Here is a 16,757-nt window from a genome sequence, read left to right on the forward strand (position 1 = left end):
GACACAGGAGACTTCCTGCTGGGTGAGCAGGAGCAAGGAGAGCCAAGGCCAGGGTGTACCACTACCAGCAGCTTGGGGCCCTGTCCCGCCTAGGAAACACGTAGCTAAAAAACCAAGGTGCCACCAATAGCCAGGCTTAGGGTGCTTCCCTCTGGGCTGCTACTCGTGCTGTGAAAAGGACTGCACTGGGCACCACCGGGCTTCGTTTGTAGGCCAGTCCCCTGCCTGCTAGGGCGAGGCCAGCACAGATCCCCATCCAGTCGCAGGATGGCGGCCCCCTCAGTAGCCTTGCTCATCTTTACCTTCTCAAGCAGAGCCTGCTGTCGTCACAGGGACACTCACCACATCCACTGTGCTGAAAACGTGGCAGTAGTGGTGGCTCGTCTGCAGGTCCTTGGTGATGTAGGCAAAGGTACAAAGGTCCTCCGGGTCCTGCGCAGCGCAAGAAATGTTCCGGATCTCATGCTCAGCAATGACATTCTGCCAGGAAAAACGTGTTCTGGAACTCACGGTCCCCTCAGGGCACGCCTCTAGGATTACCACCCTAGCCTTTTACAAACCCCTCTTTCCTCACCCCTGGCCATGGCCAACAGGAAGCAAATGCATGCTTCACCTGTCCCCACAGGAGGGCAGCAGAGCACCGAGGGAGCCTCTCAGGCCAGGCCAGGGACCTGGCAGCGAGATGGCTCTGCCCACCGCTGCCCTTTGGACAGGAAGTGCTTCAAAGAGTCACGTACTGGACACTTCTCCAGCTTTTGGCAATAGTCTAGAAGATGCTGGAGACTTTAGGAGGTGGGGCACAGGAAGCAGGTTACTGAGATGCTTTGGAAGGTTATACCTGCCCAGGCCCTCCTTACTGTTTCCTGTCTACCACAACAGAGCAAGCTGTGCTTCCTCTTCTGAAACCGTAAGCCAGACAAGCCCTTTGTGCTCTGAATTGGTTCTGGGCCGCTTGGTCACGGCATGAATAGGTAACATGGAAGTGGAGCTACGGCAGTGCCTAACCTGACAACATGGTTCTTGCACCTTTGCAAAGGTGTGTCTGAGGAGTCGTCTAGAAATGCAGGATAGAGAAGGCTATATTCTGTCCCTGCCCCTGGACTGAGAGGCTGAGGTGGAGCAGGTTGCATTAGAAGGGACTATGGTTATGGTGTTTGAACCAGGCTTACAGGGAGAACTGGAAACAATAACCCAGGCAGAAAGAAGCTGGCCCAAGGACAAAACGGTTTCTGAAGACAACAGCATTAAAAAGGAGCCAAAGGCTCTGTATTGACTTTGGAGGCAGTTTGGGCATTGGGCAGACCCGACCCACGACAAACAAGAGGATGGAGGCGTGGACTCACTGGGACCTTTTCCTTGTGAAGAGCAGCCGCTAGAATGCTCTGCCTGTGCAGGGCCACCTAGGAGGTGTTTTCCTGGAGCCATCTGATCGTGTTCTACCACTGTGGAACACTCCTCTACACTGTGAATATGTGCCCTATGACTGGTTTAACAAAGACGCTGACTGGCCAACAGGATAAAGTTAGGCAGGAGAGCCAGACCAGGAGAGGAAGAAGGGCGGACACAGAAGCAAGACGGGCATGTTGTACTGAGAAATGGTACCAAGCCACATGGTGAAGCACAAATAAGAACTATGAGTTAATTTAAATGTAAGACTTAGGTAGTAATGCGCCTGAGCTGAGCTATTGGCCAAGCATGTATAATTCATATTAAGCCCCTGTGTGTTTATTTGGCAGGACAGAAACTGTCTAAAAGCTACAGCCATGGCCTAAGTGCCCAGCTACTTTAGTGGACGGCAGACCCTGGCATCACCTATGAGATACTAGTTTTGTTGTCATGAAGAGTGAGAAAGGTTACAGGGTCATGGAGGCCTGCACTTCAATTTCAAAGGAAGACCATGGTGTCAGGTGGGGCCAGGGGAATTCAAGAAGCTGTGACGGTGACAGCAATGGAGACTGAAGGCACCAGGAATATGGATATTTCCCAAGAAAAGCTGGGAACAGTGGCCAGAGGCAAGAGCTGAAACAGCAGGGCTTCCAACCCCCCCTGGCCCTCACAGTACCACACCACATCCCCAGATGCCGGCCATGGAGCTATGGGTACCACTGACCTTGCTGGGCCCTGGTTTGCTTTGGTCTGATCTTGCTATTCGTGTTTTCCTTAGAGTGAAGTTTTTATTCTGTGCCATTCGGTAAGTCGGGAGCATGAGATTTGTCGCCCAACATTTACTATTCAGGAAGTAAATTTGTGTAGGGAGTTTTGCCTGTGTGTGCCTGTGAGCCACATGGGCCTGGTGCCTGCTGAGGCCAGGGAAATTCCATCTTCCTGGAAGTAGAATTATAAACGGTTATGAGCCACCATGTGGATGCTAAAAATTGAACCTGGGTCCTCCGGGAGAGCAGCCAGTGCTCTTACACACTTAGTGTCTCTCCAGCCCTGATTTCTGAGTTTTATTGGCACTCACAGTTACTAGTCTGAGCTGGTCATGGCAGCACATGCTTTTAATCCAGCACTTGGGAGGCAGAGGCAGGTGGATCTCTGTGCGTTCAAATCCAGCATGGTCTGTTCGGCCAGGACTACACAGCGAGATTACTAGGTGGTCAGGAGCCGCTGGGACCAGCGGCAGAAGACATAGTTAGGAAATGAGGTGTCCCTGGAAGGCTCATGTACTGAAGGCTGGCCTTGGCTGGTAGTGTTATCAGAGGAGCCAGAGGCTTGTCCCTGCCCCCTTTCCTGTCTGTCCCCTTGAGCTCCATGAAATGAACAGCCTCTACCACATATGCCCCAACCCCGTGTATACTGCCAGAAACACAGAGGCAGGAGACCACAGACCAGCCCTTCTGAAACTCAGGTGGTTTTCTCTCAGGCACCTGGTCACAGGGGACACCTGCCAGCAGGCCTCACGAGAACCATACCTTGTTGGAAGCGTCGATGAACTTGACCCCTTTGTACGTGATGGACAGGATGATGGTCGGGACTTTCTTCATGTGCTCTGTAGATTTCTGTAAGAAATCCGGGGCAGGCTGAGAATGTTATCTGATTGTAAGGGCCATCCCTCTGTGGTACAGTAGGGCCCAGGAGGTGGTAAATGGCATTCCCACTTGCTGTTCTAGTCAGCCACCTCCCCACGTTTTCCCCTTTTATTTTTATGTTGTGTATATGTCAGCAAGAGGGCATTGGATTCTCATGGAACTGGAGTTACAGGTGGTTGTGAGCTGCCATGTGGGTGCTGGGAATTGAACCAGGGTCCTCGGCAAGGGCACCAGTGCTCTTAACTGCTGAGCTGTCTCTCCAGTCCCTTACCCGCATTTTGGCACAGGCATCTTGTGTGGATTCTGTCCCTCGCAGATCTTTGATCAGCATGGAGCCCAGATACTGTGGGAAGGGGTAGAAGGTGGGTTTAGGAACACACGTGCTGTTGTGTAGGATGACCTAGCCAATGTGGGCCGGCCATCCTGTTGTTAGAGGGTCACCTTTTCCAACACAGTCCTCTCTCCTCTCCCATCAGAGTTCCCTCCCTTAGCACAGCAGAGGCTGGCCTACAGTCCTGGGTTCAGCCTTGTGAACAGCGCCCCAGGGGGAAGGGAGGGTGGCCATCTGGGAGAGCGCGAGCGACTCACATTAGCTTCATAACCACAGGATTCAAAGATGAGTTTTTCTGGCTGGTGCTGCCAGCTCTGCACCGGAGCATAGGGGGCAGCCAGGCTGGGTGGACGGAGGGTCAGCTTGGTCTCACTGGGCTCCTCCTGTAAAAACGCAGTTGGACACTGCTCACCTGTTCCAGGGGAGCTCACAAATTCATCTTCTGGCCTCTAGCATACCCAAAAGTGGGGAAACCGGTGACCCTAGCGAGGGCAGGAGTCAAGTGTAGAGGGCAAACAGGCACCTGAGCAGCACTGAGGCCAAGGGAGGTGCTCTCAGGGCAAGCACAGCCAGGAAGAGCTCTGGCACCCGAGACAGGAGCACGCACATAGCAGGATGTGTGGAAACACAAGCTGTAGGTATGTTTCGCATAAAGAACAAAGGCTGAAGCCATGGAACTGAGTCCTTGGCTTCCTCAAGTCCTGGGCAAAGGATGCGATTTAAATGGACCCTCTGCTAACAACTGGGGTGGGAGGAGCCTATGCAGGGATGGAGATATAGGTTCAGAAAAGATCTCAGACTTCTGCTACCATTATGTGCAGGCTCTACAGAGAACTGAACAAATGGCAGTGTTTCAAGTCTGTAAAATAACAGCTGCAGGAAGGGAGGGAATGCTGAGAGAACAGGGAGATGCCTCATGACAGGAGGTTGTGTGCAGGGGTGTCAGAACGCCGGTGGGAGTGAGACGTCAGCTCTCCAGAGGGGAAGGGACACCTGCCAAGCTGGGGTCCAGAAGGCTACTTGCAGCAAGGGGCAGAGCCAGAGCTTGGCAAGGCAGGAGGACAGACAGGCAAGCACTGGAAGAATGTGCGAGGGTGAGGGTTCCAAAGGCTGAGCCCAGAATGCAAGATTGCACCAGCCTTGCTCTCGTGAAGCATAGGGAAGCAGGAAATATCTAGCTGTGCCCACGAGTCTAAGAACAGCGGCAGCGGAGCACACGGGGAAATGGGGTTGTGGTTCTGCAGGGCTAGACGGGAAGACCAGGCCCCAGGAGAGCCCCAGATCTAAAGATGGGAGGGAAGTGGAGGTGGCTCTTCTCAAAGCTCCTGGAGGCCCTTGGGTAGGGGTGAAGTAGGCAGGCAGTGCTGCCTCCTGATGCTGATCCCTGCAGGTTCTGACCCTTCCGCTCACCTGTACTCTGAAGCGCTCTGCTCGAGAGACTGCCCCAGGGTCGTATGGGCTGTCGTGGCGCCTCCTGCTGGTGTCTGCCGAGGGCAGCAGCAGTTCTGCCGACCGCCCTGTGCAGGAGTCATTCTGGCTCAGCGGCGATGACGTCTGGGAGATTAAGTCCTGGCACTGTTGGGCAAGAAACTGGTGAAATTCCCAGCTGAAGGTGTCGGCTGTGTTGAGGCTACCTATGGTGAGCACAGAGCTGAGGGTGGAGAGCAAGGAGGTGCACAAGTGGCCAGGAGCCGTGGACAGAGGCGACTAGGCCTTGCCTGGGCCCAGGAAGAGCAAATCCCCCAGAGGCCAAGTAGCCTCACCAACCCCATCCTGTGTCGCTCAGGGGACAGGGCAGGAGGGCAGAAGCCGAGTGCTCACATTTATTAGTACTAGGTGCGGCCCCACTGGAACTGCATACGTGCGTTCCTTCCTACAGTTAAAGTGGTCCTTGCTTAGTGGCCATCTTGGCACCTTGGGATACAGACAAGAGGTGCCACCCTTGCAAAGAACAGAAGCCACTCTCCTGTGTGTGAGTCCAGCAGGAGAGGGCAGGGACTGCTGTCTGCTATCCTGAGTCATGTAACCAGGACGAAAACACAGAGTCATAGACCGTCTCCCTCCTTGAACTCACTCTTAGCTGGGAAAACCTCGGGGGCTTCTGGGGTGGCTCCTCGTAGGGCCTTTCCGCAAGCGAGGCAATGATGCGTTTACGGTGGCCCAGCAGGTGAACCTTCAGGACCTGGGCGGAGCAGAGGGGTGGTGAGTGGAGCTGGGCTCCTCAGCCCCTCCTGCCCTAGCCTCCCACGATGCACTCACATTGACAAGCTCCAGCTCCCAGAGGTTCTTCACAGTGTCGATGGAGCTGTAGCCGCTGGACAGGAAGGAATGGATGTAGTCCTGCAGCCCCAGTGAGTCCAACCAGGAGGGCACCGAGGGGGGGCTGACCCCATCATAGCCAAGAGCCTTGACCTGTGGTGTGAGGAGGCAGAATGGCATCCCTGAGTCACAGAGCAAGAACCTGGAGACCAAGGCTACCCCCGAGGCCCTCCCTTGGCACAGCCCATCACTACTCTGAGAGTAGCAGCTGCTGGATATAAGGAGGAGGGGCCAGGAGGTAGAGGCAAGAGACTATTTCTCATGAGCTCTGGGAGGTCACAGGCTTGTAAGGGTAAGAATATAGTGTGTGCCAGTGAAGCAGTTACTTCCTGAACTCTGGGTTAGTAAAAGGATCAATGGGACACTGGCCACGGCACTAACAGTCAAGGGAATGGAGGCTTAGCCTCAGAGAAGCCAGAGCTGCCGCTGCCTCTCATGCCTGCTCCCCTCAGGCTTCTCTGGGGGGTCAAGATAGGCTAGCCTGGGCTCTAATGAGTCAAAAGAGACTCCAAAGGGGGTACCAGTGATAGGCCAAGACTATGGGTCTAGGTTCTTTGCCAAGAGGACCCTAGATCCCCTTGGCCAATCAGACAAGACGCTTATTACCTCTGAAGCCCTACAGGCTTTACAAGAAGGAATTCAAGACCCTGTGCCCTGCTGGGCTCTTATGAGGGCAGACATGGGAAAAGACCTGCATGCCTCAGAGCCAGGCTCCTTTCTGGTCAACCTAGGTCAGCCTTCCTGATGTTGTGATCCTTTAATACAGTTCCTCATGTTATGTTAACCCCAACCATAAAGTTACTTTGTTGCTACTTCATAGCTGTAATTTTGCTACTGTTGTGAACTGTAAATATCTGATATACAGGATATCTGATAATGTGACCCACATGTTGAGAAACACTAGTCTAGGCATTCAAGAAGACAGCCCTGGCCTGGGAGCGTCACCTTAGGCAAGGAACGTGCAGCCTGCAGCAGCTTCCGCCGGTGCTGTGGGTCACTGATGCCAATCTCCCTCAGGTCTTGCTCTTCCATCACATTAGAGCCCTGAGACAGAGAAGAAGTTAGGTCCTTCCTACACTGGAGCCATGGCGTTCTGTAAGTCAGCCTGCCATGACCCATGTCAGGATTTTTTCTGTCACAGCTACTAAGTGAAGGCAGGGGACGGCCGCCAGACAGCGGCCAGCATAAGCTGAAGGCAAACCTGCTCAGACTGTCCATTCCCAGAGCACATGGAGCTTAGGCCAGGCCAGGCTGCACTCACAACCCCTGTGCATCACCTCAGAGGGAAAGCTCTGCGTTTCCCCACAGACATAGCTCTGTCAGCCCAAAGCTGAGTGGACAAGGCAGGCTGACAGCTGCTCAGGAGCCAGCCCTCACAAGGGAGCCAGGAGTCAGAACTATTAGAACAGAGCTGGTCCAAGCTAAGCTGCACTCAGCATTCCCCTGACCTCCACTACAGAACAGACGGTTGGTGGGGACGCTGCAGAGACAGCATGGCGTTGCACTGAGTCTGACAGGGAGCAGGACAGCTGGCAGGCTGCTTTTCCTAAGTGCTGCTTTACATGGGCTACCCGACCTCACCACCACAATGATGCCAGCCTCTCTAGTAATCTTGGGCAAGATGTGAGAAAATGGAGACACCTGGCAATCAGAATTTTCTAGAACTTTTATATCTAGCGGCAGAGCTTAGATCTGAACCCAAGCAGTGAGACCCCACACCTGTAGCCCAGGGAGACTGCCCCACTGTAACAGACACAAGCGTTTTTATTGGGGGGGGGGGGTGGGTGTTGAGACAGGGTTTCTGTGTAGCTTTGGAGCCTGTCCTGGAACTCACTCTGTAGACCAGGCTGGCCTCCAACTCAGAGATCTGCCTGCCTCTGCTTCCTGGGTGTTTGGGATTAAAGCCGTGCACCATAACCACCTGGCTTGTATTGTTTCTCTCACTGTGTAGTTTCTGGCCTGCAAACTAAGAGACACTCCTGCCTCTACTCCATGTCCAGTTGTGAGTATAAAACTTATGTAGTCACAGCTCCACCGTGACCTCAGATATTTGATTTTCCATCTCCTGTGAAGGGGTTACAGGGTGCACAGCCTCATGCCAGGATTTCACGGTGCTGGAGACTGGGGTCAGAGTCTTGTGTATGATAGGCAAGCACTCTGCTCACTGACCACCCCCACCCCCCAGCTCTTCCTGCCCGCTCCGCCACAGTGACCTTCTTGGAATCAACTGTTCCTGGAGGCCAGCGCTGTGAGGATGACACACCTGCAGCCCTCGCCACCCCTGACACCCACGGTGCGCGGCTGTCGTCACCTTTCCTTCTTTCCCAAGACAAGGTTTCTCCTAGCTGTCCTGGAACTTACTATGTAGACCAGGCTAGCCTTGAACTAAGACTCCAGACATCCACCTGCCTCTGTGTCCTGATGGCTGGGATAAAGGTGTGTGGTACCACCGCCCCATTGACACCTCTCCTTAGTTCTTCCGATTACCCAGGCCAGGCATTTATGCAGGCTGCCTTTCTCTTAGAAGCCAGTGAGTCCCTGGGGTGAGAGCATGCCCACGTCCCAGTGCTGGAGGAAGAATGCCCTGTTCCAGGTCATTCACAATGGCAACCACAGAATCCCAAGTCACCGAGCTCTGCTAGGCCAGAGCTGCAGACGGGCACCTATTGCTTACAGAGTGTGTACATTTAAGGTCCTGGCAGATTGTGTCCCTGCAGCGCTGGGTTACCCATTCTCAGGGAGGAATGAGCGCTAGGTGTCCCAGCGAGGCTGATGTCTTCTCATTTTGTTCAGCATCCATCAGGGTCCCTGCTTCATGGTCTTCCTGCTCTGCACACAGCCGTTCCGGGTTACAGGCCGCGCTTCTCTGTCCCTGCTTGGCTTGTGTGTGCTTTCCAGGGAGGGAGATAGACCTTCTCTCTGAGGAGGCTAGTTCAGCTACCTCTCCTTGCTACAGGCAACACCTCCTTTCTGCCACGCAGAGTCTGGGGCCAGATTCTGGGTCACCCCACGTTTGCTGCAGCTGCTCTGCTTCTTCCAGCGTCCTACGGGCCTTCTGTAAAGACCTTCTTTCCCATACCTGAAAGGGGCTCGGCTCATGGCACATGTTGAATGTCGGGTTTGGGGAATCCCTTCCAGGGTTACTCTTAAGCACTGGCATTTTCTTTGTGTAGAGCCAGTTGTTCGTTCCCTTCTGGGCAGAGGCAGTCTGTTTCTTTAGCAAGCTTTACCCAGAACTGGAATTAGTCCTGTGGGTCTAGAATGGCTGCTTCTGGGCCTCTTTCTGAATTCTATCTAGAAAGGCAGGTATCCACTGCCACTCTGCACTTGGACATGTTAGGTAGATGGGGCAGTGCATGCATACCATGGCCTGGTGGCCCCACCTCCGCCTCAGCACCTGTGTGTGGGATAGAGATCCTACAGAGGACACCACCAGCTTGAGAGCTCTGTACTAGGCTTTGCTGCTGCGGGGCTGCAGAATGTACCCCTGCAGCTGCTTAGGACTGCATCTAAAGTCTGCTGATAGGTAAGGCCAAATACCCAGACTGGTGACACCTAAGCAAGAACTTGAGGTAAACCAACACAAACTTCCAGAAGCGTGGCCCAACAGCCACTTCCATCACGCTCCTGCCAGTTCTATGTGAATCAAACCCTAGCCCAGGGTCAAGAGCTGTAAGCTCTGAGGAAGACAAGGGGAACAAATGAAGGGTACGATGGGAAATATGGCTCCCAGAGCAGTTCCTGCTGTGTCCCTTCCTCTCCTTGGCACCTTGGCAGCGTGAGCTTGCAGGAGGCCCAGTGTCAGATGCTATGGGAAGGGGATGGTGTTTGCATGGATCGGGGGATCCTGCTGCCCCGACAGGCCCTCTCCTGACTCAGCTTGCACCTTCTTCCCTTTGCTTCATATCTCTAGAGTACTTACAAAGCTCAGCACAGTGCAATGCCAAGTTGTTGCTGCATTGTTCTGTGTCCGCGTTGTTACATCACTCTCCACCAGGCTGAACCCACTGTTAGAGAGGACTGACTGCATATTGCCTAAACAATACAGTGTAACAAATTGTGGTCCAATAAGTTCTGGGAGGACTTTCTGGGGAGAGAGGGTGCAGAAGGCCCTTCAACAGTGGGCAACGGCTGGACGGATGGAGAGCAGGGCAGAGAAACCAGGTCTTAGACCAAAAATGAGGCTGTCACTGAAAACAGCGCCAGTCACTATCTGTCCGTGCTCCCGACATCAGCTGACCCTAGTGAGGAGCCATGTAGTCATACATGCCTTCACAGTGGGGTAAAAGACACATTTCAGAGACCAAGGCAGCCAGGCCATTTGCTCAGGTGAACTAGTTCTTGACTGTGAGCCTGTTCCTGCTGGCCAGGCTGAGAGGCCAGGGGAGGGGCAGATGGCAAGGGGTTGCAGGGGTAAGTACATTGGGGAGTGTAGACCTCAATTAGAAAGACCTGAGCTTCCCAGGTTTAGGGCTCTAGGGAAGCCCAGCTGAGGGGAGGGAGCTCCCCAGCTGCACACAACAGGCAGGAAAGGCTGGCTTCCACCACTTCCTTGAATCCAAAGGAGGGACATGGTAAGAGGCACAGTCCTGGGCTCTGCCAGATGTCACATAGGCAGCACCCTAGCAATCAGGTCCCGGACTAGAGTGTGACCTCCCCATCTCCCTCCCTTCTGTGGCTATAAGGAGCAGCATCTGTGAAGGAACATTCCAGATAGGAGACGGGCAGGAGGGAAGGAGCTCCAACCTGGACAAATGACAGCTGCATTGCTTTCCAGTCTTTGGGCCAGGATCAGCTGCAGAATGCAAAGGAGACCCCAGAGCAGGTTACTCCATGGGAGGGGCGGAGAGGCTAGGATGCACTCAGCCCATCTACGGGCAGCAGGCTGCGGGCTGCGCTGTGGCTGTTTGTTCTCAGGACTGAGTATCTCGCTCACTAGAGAGCGCTACCAGAAAGAGCGGAGCAGGAAGTGCCCCTCCTCTACCACCTGTCTCTGGTTCATGTTCACTGAGTCCTGCCTTCCTCAGTAGGAAACTTATGCAGATTTATTCCAGAACACTTCAAAAGTGAAGGAAGCACAAAGCAATTGTGAAGGCCATGTGTTTATCTGTCCCCTAGGGTAGAGGACACCATCATTTTTCTTTTCCTTTGTTTTTTGCCTCAAGATGGTATATTTTTCTCAGTGAGTTAATTTTTGTTACCCTCCGTTCTGTTTTTGAGACAGGATTTCACTGTGTTTCTGGGGTTGGCCTGAACTCTATGTAGATCAGACTGAGCTGGAACTCACAGTAATGTACCTGTTTCTGCCTTCAGAGTGATGGGATTACAAATGTGTGCCACCACTGCCTGGCCTTAGACACCTGTGAATAGTGCACACCATCTTGCTGTCTCCTTATGGAAAGAACTGTGGAGGTGCTGGGGTTTATCCAGGCAGGTTCTTGTTGTCTCTGTCCTTCTGATCTGGGAGAGGCAGAGGTGCTGGTTTTCTCCCCACTTCTGCAGCATAGGTTTGCTGGGCCAGAGTCAGCCGAGAGTTGGTTGGTTTCAGTCTCATTTGTCTTCAGGCACTGGTAGGCAAAAGCAGCTCAATCCCTGCAGATGCCATTGCTGCCCGCTCTGCTCCAGAGGAGGGCATGCACCACCCTATGGCCCCTCAGCCTCCACACAGTAACAGCTGCTCATCAGCTAGGGTAATAATGGCACGATCCCTCTGGAGCTTGTGTGAATGCATGGGACCATGAAGGACACCGGTAAACAACATCTCACAGGTAGGATGAACAGGGAGGAGGAACATCCTGTTCAGATCCACCGGGAAGTATCTAGAGAATACATTGTCTTCACTTAAGCTCGTTGAACCAAGCAGAGCTGTGAGTTTTCTCCTGAGCTTTCCCTAGCTACTTCATGGTGACCACAACCTAGCCTTCCCACGCAGGTGTCAAGAGCATGTGCCACCACAGGTCAGGCTGCAGAGCACAGAGATGACAGATCCTCCTCAATTCCCTTATCAGCCTTTTGGAGGGTGAGTGGGTGGAACTTGGATCAAGGGATCATCAGTGCCTGGGGCACCTGAGGAGTTTAGCTCTCACATGGCAAGGCTGATGTAGCCCAGAAAGGACATAGGCTTTTCTGAGAATGCACCTGTCTACGCCTCATCTCCACCAACCTCCTGCTTTGGGCTCCATGTCAACAGGACAGAGAAAATTGCAGCCCAGCAGTTGGCTCACAAAGTGCTGTGCAGAGACACGCAGAAACTCGGGGAGTGGGGAGGGAGGAGGGCGAGAAGCTGGATGCTGTGCAGCATCTGGGCAGCTCTGCTCCAGTTGGCTGTGGGTCTCAGACCAGAAACAAAGGTAAAGGGGGGCAAAGGGGCCAGGGCAGGAGACCCAGGGGTCAAGCAGAGTGGCTTGAAGGGAACGGCTGTGGAACAGGACGGGGGCACCTTAGATTTGGGCTGACAGAGAGGGGGCTCCGGGTCCAAGCGGTGCTGAGTCGAGACCCATAACCTCAGAAGCAGACAGGAGCCCCTGGGAGCCTGTCAGCCCTGCAGGCAGAAACCCTGTGGAGAAAGAAAAGCAGTGGGGGGCAGCTGGAGGCCCTTCTCAGGTGCAGCATAAGAAGCAAAACTTCCTTCCATCCTGTCGCTTCTAACCAAACCTTGGGAGCCACATTCCCCCCCTACCCTCCGCACCGAATGTCCTGACACTTTCAACCTTTCGGAAGGCCAGGTGGACCTGGCACTCAGGCCTTTGCTGCCTGGTGGGAGCCATCAATACAACAGGCCCTTCAAACAACGCGTTCAGAGACAGCAAGGCACCTCACATGGTTTCCGGACATCCCAGGGTCAGGTGCAGCCTCACCCTTCGGCCTCACCAGGCCCTGCTCTCAGCCAGCTGCCTGTCTCACCGCCAGCAGTCTCTGGCCCAATCACCTGCTTTCCCCTTTAGACTCGGTAAGCACAGGTCCAAGTTTGGAACTGGCTCTGCTGTAACCTTCTCAGTGCTCTGGTCCTCCACTGTCCCACCTGTGGTCCTGGGTGACGCTGCTCTGGGTCCTGTGTGCAGAACGTGGCTGTTCGCAGCATCTAAGCTTCACTCAGGTCTAGCACAAGGCTGCTTCCACCGTGCTACTGCTTTCTGAACTTGATGCCTGCAGGCAGGATCTGCTGTTCCAATTCTACACCCATCACAGCAGAAGACAGAGAAAACCCATTATTCATTCCCCCCAAGGATGACTCGCCCAGAGATCAGCACAGGTGTATCTTGGCAGTCCTTACACCGCCCATGCACAGTGGGTCATGCATCCCTCTGTGTGCTCCCAACAGCCCCACATGGTCTCCCTCTATCAGATATTCTTTGATTCTACGTCTTTCCACATCCATCACAACCCTCTGGCTTTGGAGCCACCATCACTTATGCCATCAGCACTTCCACGAGGCTGTCACTGTGGCTCAGCAAGCTTGAAGGCACAGGTGTGCCAGCATCAATGCCTCCTTCTGAACTGACTGAATGTGTTTGCTCCTTACTCCTGGGAAAGCCCATTTCCTGTGGACATGGTCTGTGGTGAAGATGAAAGGGCCATGAGGCAATGTGGTGGCTGCTGACTGGCAGGGCAGCCACACTCCCTTGCTTGGTTTCCTGGTCCTAGCGTTGAGCCCCTCATCAGGCTCCATCAGCACAAGAGCTCACGGTAGCTCTCATGGCCTTGGCTTGACCCTTTCTGCCTACAGGCAAGAGGGTGTGGAAGAGGATCAAGCTATAAAGTCCTAGCCCAAATGCATCATAATCACCATGGGAACAGTCAGGACTAAGAGCAGGAGCCCAGACAACATAGAACCTGTAAAGCCACCATGAAGCTTTCAGTTGTCTAGAGGACATAAGTCTTCTGTGTGGCCCCAAAAGTGAACCTGGGAGCGGCAGACAGAAGGCGTAAGGACTCAGTGTAAATGTGAGCATTAAAGCAGCCAGAGCACTGAAAACATCAGGGTAGAGATCTGGCATGGTTAAAGCAGATCGGCCTGGAACACGCCTTACCATGCACAGAGCTCCATAGTGCTCATGAGCACCCTGACACGGAACTCCACAGTAGCACCTTGACTATGAACATGTGTTCAGATGTTCCCAACACATCTGGATCTGGGGTTACTGGAGCTACTTTGCATCCCGTAGAAACATCTCCAGGGAATCTTGGAACTAGGTGAAACATTCACAGCCTACTGTGAACCAAACTGGACGGGCACACCAGAACCACGTGCTTAGTGTTTCTTGAATGGGAACATGCCTCTGCTAAAACTTATTCTCAAGTCCACCTGGCAGTTAACATACAATTACCCAGGATGGGGTTCGCCACTCAGGCCCCTCCAGGTACCGTGAAGCAACATACTAAACTCAGGTGTGCTCAGGTCACTGCTGGGTGGACGCGCCTGTGGATGCTCCAGACCAAAGAGCTCTGCCCTGGAGGAACCATGCTGTTGGCTACAGGGTGGAGGGTCTTTCTGGTACAGGCTCTGCACCTTACATGGGCATGTGATTCAGGGTCATGCTTCCCCAAAACTGTCATCTAGGCATTTATCTGGTTTGGTTCTAGGTAGGGTCAGGTAGCCCTGGGGTTGCTCAAGGGCTGAAGAAGTAACCCTTTCCAAATTTAGGAGCTGTGTCCCACAATCTGCAGGCTCAGTCACTCTTGTTTGACCTGCCAGCGGCACAGTGAAGGGAGGACTCAGAAGGAAAGACCACAAAACCCCACAGCCAGGGCCAGTCGTCCTTCCCACTGACGGACCCACCGCCTTCCCACTTCATGGTCCTTCCCTAAAGAGTGTGGTGAGTCAAAAGCAAGAGACCAGGAACCGTAACACACCCACACAGCTTAAATTTTACAAAGGGAAAAACAATTTTAAAACTGTAGCCTTTAAAGTTTGAAAAAGAACAGCCCAACCTTGGCTCACTGCAGACTTGCACAGGGACAGAGATGGCTTGGTTAAGGCACCTCCGGGTCTTCCCTGGAAACCAAAGCAGGCGCCCCCCTGAAGACACCAAACCCTGTGCTGACCACTGAGGCGGGGGTCAGCTGGGGGCTCTATGCCAGCTCTACAAACATGGCCCTCACACGCAGGGCAGGACAAGAGCACACAGTGACCGAGCTCTGCTGCCAGGACTAAATGGGAGGAACAGGGCAGTGGGTCTGCTCACTTACTGAGGTGTGCAGCTTCTAAATAGTTTGCTGCCACACCCCACAATGAGAGAACGGGCGACACTGTTCGGAGAGCGGCTTCTCGCCTGGTAACTCCCAAGCACACATTTTCATTTGGCCAGTGACCAGCAGTGCGGCCCCGGCCAAACCACTCAACTTCTGTATCACACTGTCTGCATGCGGGAAACAGGTGACGACGACAGCACACGCCATGGTGCTGGGAAGTCACAGAGCTCACATACATGAACTGCCGAGACCGGCACACAGCCCGCTTTAAGGACAACCGGCTATCACGGCTGCTGTGATGTCACAGCTCCTGAGCATGCTTGGCTCAGGCACTGCCTTGAATGACCCACGAGGACAGACACACTGGGCAAGGTTTCTAGACAAACAGTGGAACCACTGACTCCTAAGCTCGGGGTCTAAGCTGAGTCCCCATTCCCCAGGGAGCAGAGAAGCCCCTGGTTATTCCACTGACCCCCCCTTGTATTCTGAGTGCAGACTGAACCTTGGAAAAGCAAACCAAACTGACAATACAGCCTTTCCCTGACAGCCTGAGGTCAGGCGCACGTGACCCTGGCCTCTGTCTCACTTGGCTGGGGAGACAGGGACCTTTGCTTCAGTGACAACAGCAAAGGTCTGAAAAATAAGGAAATTCCTGGCATCCACCTGAGATGGGACATGGAGTCCCCATGGGGTACCTGGCTGTCCTGTCCACCAAAGCTGTTGGGGACTGGCTCCACATGCTGGCCAAGATGCCCCAGCATCCAGCACACCAGCACCCAGTCTAAGAAGCAGGGCTGGGGTAGGGGTCTGAGTCAGGGATCCTTTGGAGAGTGCTCCACCCGAATGGCATCTGGGACAGAGATAGCGGGGCCAGGAGTGTCTGCAAAGTTGGCATCAGGCATTCTGCCGACTTCCTAGCACACATCCCCTCCGTTAGGTCCTCCCTAGGGTGGGGGGTTATATGCTCTTTCAAACTCCAGCTGGCTCAGTTAGGTCAGGGAAGCCAGGGTCCAACACGCAGCAGTCGTGGCCACTGAGGTGGCCTGCAAGCACTTACCAGGAAGCGGACATCGTCAAAGCCGTTCAGCAGCAACTTGCTTTCATACTGCTGCAGGCCGACTGACTCCAGCCACTCCCCGACGCTCTGCTCCAGCGGTCCGAGAACCTACGAGAGAGAATCGGCAGACGCTTGAAAAAGGGAAAACCCATTAAGGTCGGTAGCAGCGGCACTCAGAGGAAGACAGATGGCACTGCCACATCATAGTCATTACCATAAAGCAGCCAGACTATGTACAAGAGAGCAGAGAGAGCAGGCACGCAGCTTCTGCTCGAGCTGCCTGGTACTGTACACGGGCCAACCCGGGCGGCTGCTGCCCACTCACACCCCACCGTGTGAGCTGTCCGGGACCAGGGCGAGGCTGCACATGCACGATCTTGCGCTAGGGGCTCGGGGGAGCCAACCCCCAATGGCTCTGGTCAACTCCTAATCAGTGTACCGCACAGAGGCATGGCAGAAAAGTCTGTCCCCATAGGCATTAGAGGGGGACACTAGAGCTCCTAGTGCCCACCAGCCTGGGGCCGCTCCTCTCACTGCAGCTTCTAGAGCTGCTGCGGGGCTGTGGCGAGGGCTAGTTCTGCGACCTTGCAGCATAAACAGTCAGGCGCGAGGCGAACGCGCATCTTCATGCAGCTGAGGGCACAGGCACACAGCGAGGGCTCCGGGAAGGAAGCAGTGGTGGCTGTTCACAGGGACCCAGCACATGCAACACAAGCAGGCACACAACATGGCAGGGGGAGGAGAAGGGACTTTTACTTGTTGTCCCCCAGCAGTCCCGGAATAAGCAACCATGGCCCAGCTCTTTGCGCTCCCAGCTCAGGACAGT

General features: G+C 54.2%; 1 protein-coding gene across 4 annotated transcripts in view; it reads right to left on the reverse strand.

Annotated features, from left to right (window-relative positions):
* The window catches only part of Anks1a (ankyrin repeat and sterile alpha motif domain containing 1A), a 156,660-nt gene that overhangs the window by 2,005 nt on the left and 137,898 nt on the right, over positions 1–16,757 (reverse strand). For all 4 annotated transcript variants that reach the window (XM_038341973.1, XM_038341972.1, XM_038341971.1 and 1 more), the window contains 9 exons: positions 15,932–16,039; positions 6,628–6,726; positions 5,623–5,775; positions 5,438–5,545; positions 4,774–4,938; positions 3,621–3,746; positions 3,304–3,375; positions 2,916–3,002; positions 343–480 (listed from right to left, as the gene is read on the reverse strand). In XM_038341973.1, coding sequence (XP_038197901.1) covers positions 343–480; positions 2,916–3,002; positions 3,304–3,375; positions 3,621–3,746; positions 4,774–4,938; positions 5,438–5,545; positions 5,623–5,775; positions 6,628–6,726; positions 15,932–16,039 — 1,056 coding nt within the window. The remainder of the gene's footprint in view (positions 1–342; positions 481–2,915; positions 3,003–3,303; positions 3,376–3,620; positions 3,747–4,773; positions 4,939–5,437; positions 5,546–5,622; positions 5,776–6,627; positions 6,727–15,931; positions 16,040–16,757) is intronic.

Source organism: Arvicola amphibius, chromosome 9 (genome assembly GCF_903992535.2).
Source record: "Arvicola amphibius chromosome 9, mArvAmp1.2, whole genome shotgun sequence".
In the NCBI taxonomy this organism is placed as follows: Eukaryota; Metazoa; Chordata; class Mammalia; order Rodentia; family Cricetidae; genus Arvicola; species Arvicola amphibius.